The sequence below is a fragment of the Dromiciops gliroides genome, chromosome 2 (assembly GCF_019393635.1).
Source record: "Dromiciops gliroides isolate mDroGli1 chromosome 2, mDroGli1.pri, whole genome shotgun sequence".
In the NCBI taxonomy this organism is placed as follows: domain Eukaryota; kingdom Metazoa; phylum Chordata; class Mammalia; order Microbiotheria; family Microbiotheriidae; genus Dromiciops; species Dromiciops gliroides.
This window is the reverse complement of record NC_057862.1, coordinates 434,437,869-434,446,174: the sequence shown is the minus strand read 5'-3', so window position 1 is coordinate 434,446,174 and position 8,306 is coordinate 434,437,869. Positions and strand designations below refer to the sequence as shown.

The window sequence follows — 8,306 nt, the reverse complement described above, 5'->3', positions numbered from 1 at the left end:
TTAACCCCCACTGAATTCCATCTTATTGGATTCAGCCCAGTATTCTTGCTTATTAATATCTTTTTTGGATCCCAACTTTGTCATCCAGTGTGTCAGCTGTCCCTCCCAATTTTGGGTTGTCTGCAACATTGATGAGCATTCCATCTATGCCTTTGATAACAATGTAGAACAGCACAGGGCCAAGCACAGATCCCTGGGGCACTGCACTGGAGACCTCTTACAACATTAACATTTTTTGGGGGAGGATGGGGCAATGAGGGTTAAGTGACTTGCCCAGGGTCACACAGCTAGTAAGTGTCAAGTGTCTGAGGCTGGATTTGAACTCAGGTCTTCCTGAATCTAGGGCCAGTGCTTTATCTACTGTGCCACCTAGCTGCCCCCACAACATTAACATTAAACTATAAACAATGACTCTTTGAATCTGTTTAGCCTGCCAGTTCTGAATCCATTCGATTGTACAATTTTCTATCGATATCTCTCTATTTTTTCCACAAGAATAATATAAGATACTATTATTAAAAGCTTTGCTAAAATCTAGGTAAACTATATCCACAGCATTCCATTCCTTGACTAGTTCAGTAATCCTTTTCCAAAAAAGGGAGGAAAAAAGGTGAATCTGGCACGACCTGTTCTTGATGAAGCCTTCCTGACTCTTTATAATCACCACTTTTCTATCAAGATGTTCAACCATTATCTTTTTAATGATCTGTTCTCTTAGAACTCTCAGAGTTGTGTTCCAGACCTAGATCTAATGATCTGTAATCTTTTCTCATGAGCAAATTTACTCACCAAGAGAAAGGGCCCCTGGTACAGCCACAGACCTAGCCCTGCTTCCCCCTTTCAGGTGTATTTCTCATTGTAAATTAATAAATGGTTATCTTGTTTACAAATTGGTCTCTTGTGAGTTTTACTGGGTGCACTCATTTCCTTGGAGCGTGATCCTCTCTGAAGGAACTGAAGAAATTGGTTTTTTGAACCTGCAAAATTTGAGTATGAGAGCCCAAACTCCAGGAAAACCCACTGCACAGAGATGCCCTTGGCACAAGATGAGCAATCAGCTGTCCTTTTAGTTAAAACAGGGTGCCATTTTTTTCTTCCCCAACTCTCAAGAAATTCAGACTCTTGAGTTCTTGATATTCTGCATTTATTGTCCCCTGATGGGGGATCCTGAGGTTAACCAGCAGCTGTGGTAGGAGACTGGATGAGACCAGAATGGCCATACTGAGAAACAGATAAAAGCAGGGACCAGTTGTCTCCAATTCTTTAGCAGCAGATGGGTAAAGATGGAGGTGGGTCTGGTAGAGGGAGCCAAGATGGGATGCAGTCTGTAGAACTTGGGATGTCTAGAGAAGGAGCCAGGAATGGGAGAGTGAGACCTAGGAAGTAGGAGCGGGACTTGGAGTGGATCTGGGTGCTAGTTTGGCATGGTTCATAGATGACACAGTAACAGAAAGAGATTGAGACAAGGAAAGAGACACAGACAAATAAGAGACAGAGAATGGGGGAGAGAGAGAAGTAGGGACAGAGGCAGAGAGAAGGACAGAAACAGAGACAGGAAGGAGAAGAAAATGGAGAGAGAGTCACAAAGAAAACGATACATGATACAAGATACAACACTCACCTCAGGATACAAGAATAGAAGGAATGGGGAGAAAGAAAAAGATATAGAGGATGAGGATAAAGCTAAGGATAGTGATAGGATGATGAGACAGCAAGGGAAAATTGGCAGTCAAATACAGAAACAGAATAGATAAGGAATAAGAGTGTTAATGAATCACATTTAGATATCAGAGATATAGAAACAGAAGAAGAAAAAGAAAGACAGACCATCAAAGGGAGAAGGTGAGATGTAGGAAGGAAAATAAATTGCAGAATAGAGAAGAGGGAAAAGCACAGAGAGGAAAGCAAAGAGAAGAGGACAAGGAGATAAAGAGATACTAGGATTCTCCTCTGTGGGAAGACAGAGGTGGGTACGTGGGGCTCCCATCTCCTCTGTACCCAGATTGGCCCAAGGCCTCTAGGAAATACCCCTCCCTTTGGTGTTCTCCTAGGTCCTGGAGGGGCTCATACTCACATCATACTCAGGTCTCATCATTGATACACTTCTCTGGGGCAGGTGAAATTTGGGGAGGAAGGAAAGAAATAGAAGTCATCAGTGAGGGCGGGGAAACTCCCTGACCTCCAAAGACATACTTTCTCCCATCCCCACACAGATACACACCGTCCTAGGCCTTACCATCTTTGGGGAGGAAGAGAAGGAATTCACCAGTGAGGCCTAATGATTGGGCAAATTCAATGAACTTTTCCTTTGGCTCAGACTTGAGCTCTTTTGTTCTCCCTGTAGCCAAGGGGGGCAACAAAACTTCAGTCCCTGAGCTTTTCTCCTGGGGTCCAACTCCTGGACCTATTCCTCTCCCCAGTACTCACCTCAAACCCTTAATGCTGTCTTGAGTTGTGGCTGAGCCCTTCCTAAGAGACTTAATTCCATGTGCTTGGCTCCCCAACCATCAAGCAACAAGTGCAGAGACAGTGCAAGAAGCCATTGGGAACAGAGCCAGAGTTTTAAGATTCTAAGATGTGAGTGACATGTCAGTGACTAGAATTTGGGGCTAAGTTCCACGGATAGGCAATCTCCCCCTTAAATGTAGGTGAAGGGGAGGGAAGAGAGAAGTGGAAGAAGGGTGAGGGGATCTATCAACAAACATTTATTATGCACCTGCTATATGCCAGGCAATGTGTTAAGTTAAAAGGTCAGTAAAAGGAGGGGGCTCAGTAAAAAATGTGGCCAAAGCACATTTATTATTATCCCTTCTAAGGAATTATAATAACATAGATGTATAAGAATATATACACATATAAATATATGTATATTATAATGATAGCTAGCATTTGTGGAACTTTAAGGGTTGCACAGCACTTTATGTATGTTATCTCATTTGATCCTCACAACAACTCTGTGAGGTAGGTTCTATTATTATCCCCATTTTATAGATAAGGAAACTGAGGCTGTGAGAGGTTATATGACTTGCCCAGGGTCACATAAATATCAAGTATCTAATATAGGCTTTGAACTCAGGTCTTCCTAAGAAGAAATACAGTGCTCCATATGTATATGTGTATATATATATGTGTGTATAACTGTATATGTATATGTATGGGTGTGGGTATGCATGTATATATGTATGTGTGTGTACAGCAGCTAGATAATTAATATGCATATATAGGTGCTAAATATATACATATACATGTGTATTTATGTATATAGATAATATACACATATGTATAGATAGTATGTATATACACAATATGTGTGTGAATTTGCATATATATATACACACATATATGTCTATAGCTATATCTATATCTGTGTTTGTTTTCAAGCTTACAAATCACTTTCCTCATTATAACCCAGCGAAGTAGTTGGTATGAGTATTATTAATCTCACTTTACAGATGGGAAAACTGACAATTAAAATTTTAAAAAAATTTTTTTTTTTTTTGTGAAGCAATTGGGGTTAAGTGACTTGCCCAGGGTCACATAGCCAGTAAGTATTAAGTGTCTAAGTCCAGATTTGAACTCAGGTCCTCCTGACTCCTGGGCTGGTGCTCTATCCACTGCACCATCTAGATGCCCCAAACTGACAATTTAAGTAAATGGCAAAGTAAGGACTTTGTCTTCTGACTCCACACCCAATGATGTTTCCACAATGACCTTTCCGCCAGGTTGCCCCTGACTATGGGAGGCAGCTGGCTGGTGGGGGATAGGGATACATTGAAGGAGAAGAAGTTCAGTAAGTGGGACCCAGGGATTCTCTCCTCCCCTGGCACTCCTGTCTCCCAGTCAGGAACTCTCTGGTAGCATGGGAGTGGCCAGAGATGCCACCAGCAAAGGAATTGGAGAAGCAACAAAAGACGTACCATATAGGCTCACCATGAAGTTCACCTTGTTGTTTTGGGCACTGTGAAAGTATAGGATGGCAAACTCGTCATAGTTGGTCTTCACCACTCTGAACACATACTTCGTAACTCCATAGGCTGGTCACGGTGGGGGAGGGGTGGGAATGCAGTCAGAGACTCAGTAATCAGGAGGGCTGGTCCCCATCTGAGGCCCCAAGTTGACCTCTTCTGGCAGTGCTTCATCAGAAGAGGAGGATGACACTAGAATCCTCAACCCCAACCCAAGGCAGAAGATGCTGTTGGGCATTATCCCTTTCTCAGTCTTCTAGCAGGATCCCTCCACCTAAGCAACTTGTCTGAGTGAGAGGTCCCCATACTTACCTTTGAAGTTGTCCAAGGCAAACTGACCTGGTTTACCCTGTGGGACAAAAGTCCTGAGCCCAATATCACAGGACTCACCCCTGGAAAAAGGAATGGGATGGGGTATGTGCATGTGTGGTGGGGTCCCATACACTCTGATTCCCCAGACCGCAGAGCATACACTAAGACTGTTATCAAATCACTAGGTGAGATATATGCTGGGCCCCAGTGTGAGCAAGATGGAGTCCTGGAACCCAAGGGCCTCAGGTGCTTGAAAAGAAGGGGGAGAGGACCCTTCTCCCCACTCCTAGCCTCCCCGCCCCCCAAGTGCATCCCTCACTTGATCAGATTGGAGATGACTCTGTAGCTGTGGTCTGCTTGTAGCTGGTATACAGTGGCATACATCTTATAGTGACTCGGGCCTTCAGTCGTGATGTTTCTCCCTGCCAGGCCGATGACGTACCATTTCCCTTGGAACTAAAGGGAAGGCTGGTGACAGGAGGTCCACAGAATGCTTACCCTAAGTACCCGCTAGGTTGCCCTAGCAACCATTTTTTAGGAACCCAGGGGCAGTACAACCCCAGAGAACAGAGAAGCTAGAAATGATCTAGTGGCAAGTGGGTAAATGGGGCTAAACTGGAAAGGGGAAGTTCCTTGGGTTCTGTTCTGGGTGGAGGTCGATGTTTTCTCTACAGAACCTACTATGTGCAATACATTTCACGAAGAGCTAAGAATATGCAAAAAAATGCAGTGAACGAAATAAAATTAAAAATAGCACAGTCCCTTCATGGATATCAAGAAGTATACAATCTACTATTAGGAAAAATAATTCAAGATATACTTTGAAAGGGGCAGAGCAGAGGTCCATTCAAGTGTCCTGAGAAAAGAGGAATGAGAGAAGCTATCTAGCGGGGTGGGATCAGAAAAAGCTTCCTAAGCATTGGGCTCCTGAGCTGAGCCTGACCAATGAATGGGGGATTTCTATGGATTGCTGCCATTCTGGGTGATGAGAAAGCCATACTGTAGAGTAGAAGAAAGAGCACCAGATGTGGCATCAGGAGACCTAGGTTTGAGTCTTGGCATTGTAACTTACTACCTGTGTGATCTCGGGTAAGTCCCTTGACTCCTCTGGTCTCAGTTTCTGCCTCTTTAAAAATGAGGAGCCGGAAAAGATGGTCTCTGAGGTCAATTAACCAAAAACCATCCTGTAAGCACCTACCATGTGCCAGGCACTGTGCCCCATGCTAGGACTACAAAGACAAAAGTAAACTATTCCTGCCCTCCAGGAATTCAAGTTCTAACATGTACATGTGTAAATATGGATGAAACACAGACAAAGTGAACCCAAGGCTATTTAGGAGTTTCTTCTAGTTTATGACATTCTAAGTCCTATGTCTGCCCTGAACAATTAATACTCATAGAAAGGCTCCAGGAGAGTGGGAATCAAGTCTCCCCCATCCCATCAGTAGCTTCCTCAGGGCTGAGATGCCTCTGACATCAGACAGAGACAGAGCTGGAACCAGAACTTCAGTCTTCTGACTCATACTTGACCTTTCCTAATATCACCCAACTTTGTTCTTTTCATACATCTTTATCACCTCTATCCTTTCCCTGCTTCTCAAACTCTATAACAGGAATTTGATGTACAACTCTACCCGCCCCCCCTCCTTTCCCATAATACCTGGAGTTCTATTGGACCCCACTTACCTTCTTTGCTTGGAAATCAAGCTGCAGAGGAATTTTTGACAGGACTGGTTCAGAATCTTGAAGATGATCCCTCATGGTCCCAAGCAGGAGCATCCCTGTCCACATTGGACTTAAAGCCATCTCTCTTTTGGTTGGCTGGATCAATGGAGAGATCCTGAGGAGGCGTTGGGGGCTGGACCTGATCAGGTAGGGAAGGAGGTGAATGAAGGACTAGGCCTTTTATGGGCCCAACTTGGTGCCTAGCCACTGGTCAGTTCATTCATTCACTGCCACATTTAGCAAGGGTTATCACCTTGTACTGCCAATACTTTGCCCCCTTTCTCCTCTTGGTTGGGATTTCAAAAACTGGTGGAGGAGAGAGGGTGAGCAGGAAGGTTTTGGTGGAGAGAAGAGGTAGAAGAGACTGAGAAGGCCCTGTGCTGATTTCTTCCCTAGCTCCTCCTGTTTTTGTGTCCCTGAAAACATCTACCCATTCATTCATTCATTCACTCATTCATTCATTCATTCATTCATTCATTCATTCATTCATTCATTCATTTAAGCAAGTATAGAATGAGCACCCACAACATACATAACCCTGTGCTACATGCTAGCTAAAGAGAAAGTGCAGCTGGAAGGCTGGGGAGCCCAAGACTCTGGGAGTCTCTACCTCTGTTCTAGTGTTGTCCTCTTCAGGGGAGAGCCCAGGTGGTTCCCTTCTACTTAAGTTGTTGGGCAGGATCCATCCATTATCAGGTGCCGGCTGAGGAGCTGAGGCGAACCCGTCTCTGCTCAAAGTGGGATGGGCTCTTCTCAATAGCCAAAGGGAAGAGTGTAGGTGTCCAGCAGTACACCGTCTGGCAGGGTAAGGGAACCACCTTCTTTCCCTCAAAGCCTCCTGCATGTCAAGAATGTGGTGTCCCTAGCATGGAATGTCCTGTATTTTGCTCCCCAGGCCCCATAGATAGGATCACACTGAATGTTTTTTGAAGAGAAAAGGACAGGTCTCCTGCTCTATTTTCAAAAGCCTCCAGACTACTGGCACAGGGAGAAATGGCATCCTCTGAATAGAAATTCCAACCTAAAGGGACAGGGCCAAGGGTGTACAGAGAGGACTTGGCATTCAAAGCAGGGCCCATCCAGCTGCCAGGACACCCCCTGGGCAGGATGAGAAAACTCATTTCCACTCATTCCCAGCTGGTCCATATGAGGGGCTTGGTCTAAATGATCTTTAAGGTCCCCTTCTGTTCTAAATCATCTGTCCCCTACCCCCATGCTCAAAGCTCCATGGGAGGATATGGCAGGTGGCTCCCAGGTGATGTGGTAGGGATGGGGTCCTTAGTCATTGCTCCAGAACCCTCTTACGGACAGTGCTTTCAACATTGCTCAGGAAGGACCCAGGAGGGAAAAGAGTAGGCCTGGAGAAGGATGTGACAGTGAAAGCAGCTCTTAACCTCATTGCACCATCCCCACTGTTAACCTTAGCAGGAATATGGTCAACAGGAAGGATTGAAGCCAGCTTCCTACCAGGCTGTGTGGGGAAGGGGCAGCAGATGGACTCCACATGTATCCACTTTGTAGATAAACATGATGACAGGGCAGTTTTAGCTGGAATTTCACAAAGGATGGGGAAAGGGTGAAAAGGTTATAATTATTCCTCACTATCACCACCCATCAGACCCCAAATAGGACCCACTTGGTAGGTGCAGCAAAGTTTCAGACTTAGAGAATAGAATCATCATGGAGAGCAGAGATTCTTAAACTGACATCTATGGACTTTAAAATTCTTTGTATTATTTTGCTAACTTTTCTCCTTTGCTTTACCTTGAATTTATTTTTAATTAAATTTTATTTTTTTAATTAACAAACATCTTCTGTCTCTCTGCATCTTTCTGCATCTTTCTGTGTCTGTCTGTCTTTTTTTTTTTCTCTTTTTCTCTTGCACCACCCTCCTCACCACGAGGGAAGGAGGGGAAGGAAAGACCCTGCAAGAAAAATACAAGCAAAACACATTTCCACCTTGACTGTGTCCAAAAACTCATGCCTCACCCCGCATCACCTCTCTGTTAAGAATGGGGTAAGCGCCGGCCCTGGAGTCAGGAGGACCTGAGTTCAAATCTGGCCTCAGTCCCTTAACACTTACTAGCTGTGTGACCCTGGGCAAATCACTTAACCCCAATTGCCTCACACACACAAAAAAAGAGTGGGGTAGCATTCAAAATCATCAATCCTCTAAAACTATGGCTGATCATTGTATTTATCAGTGTTTTTAAGTCTTTCAAAAATGTTTGTTTTTACAATGTTGCTGTTCTGGTATAAATTGTTCTGGTTCCTCTCACTTTGTTCTGTAACAATTCAAAGTGA

At 44.3% G+C, this 8,306-nt stretch overlaps 1 protein-coding gene across 10 annotated transcripts; it reads right to left on the bottom strand.

The window, feature by feature from the left end:
* Positions 1-352: 352 nt before the first annotated feature.
* On the bottom strand, positions 353-7,662 carry LOC122743821 (neutrophil gelatinase-associated lipocalin-like). Of its 10 annotated transcripts, none has more exons than XM_043989002.1 (8): positions 6,256-6,579; positions 5,964-6,141; positions 4,597-4,733; positions 4,278-4,357; positions 3,918-4,034; positions 2,237-2,338; positions 2,075-2,107; positions 1,205-1,343 (listed from the first exon to the last, which is right to left on the bottom strand). In XM_043989002.1, exons 1-7 carry the CDS (start codon positions 6,426-6,428, stop codon positions 2,082-2,084), a joined length of 813 nt encoding a protein of 270 aa, XP_043844937.1. In that variant the 5' UTR covers positions 6,429-6,579; the 3' UTR covers positions 1,205-1,343; positions 2,075-2,081. The 10 variants fall into 10 exon arrangements, 9 of the variants coding, with proteins under 9 accessions (XP_043844939.1, XP_043844935.1, XP_043844937.1 ...); XM_043989003.1 differs by having other exon boundaries at positions 1,208-1,376; XM_043989004.1 differs by lacking the exons at positions 2,237-2,338; positions 6,256-6,579 and adding an exon at positions 6,613-7,662 and having other exon boundaries at positions 353-1,343; positions 3,931-4,034.
* Positions 7,663-8,306: the final 644 nt, after the last annotated feature.

What these genes read in the sequence shown, in the direction of transcription:
- LOC122743821 (XM_043989000.1), bottom strand. Translation starts at nt 6,428, where the DNA reads ATGTTTTCAGGGACACAAAAACAGGAGGAGCTAGGGAAGAAATCAGCA. An exon ending in TTGATTTCCAAGCAAAGAAG is followed by an intron (nt 4,734 to 5,963) that starts GTAAGTGGGGTC and finishes CCTTCCCTTTAG; the next exon opens with TTCCAAGGGAAATGGTACGT. An exon ending in TGCCTTGGACAACTTCAAAG is followed by an intron (nt 4,035 to 4,277) that starts GTAAGTATGGGG and finishes CACCGTGACCAG; the next exon opens with CCTATGGAGTTACGAAGTAT.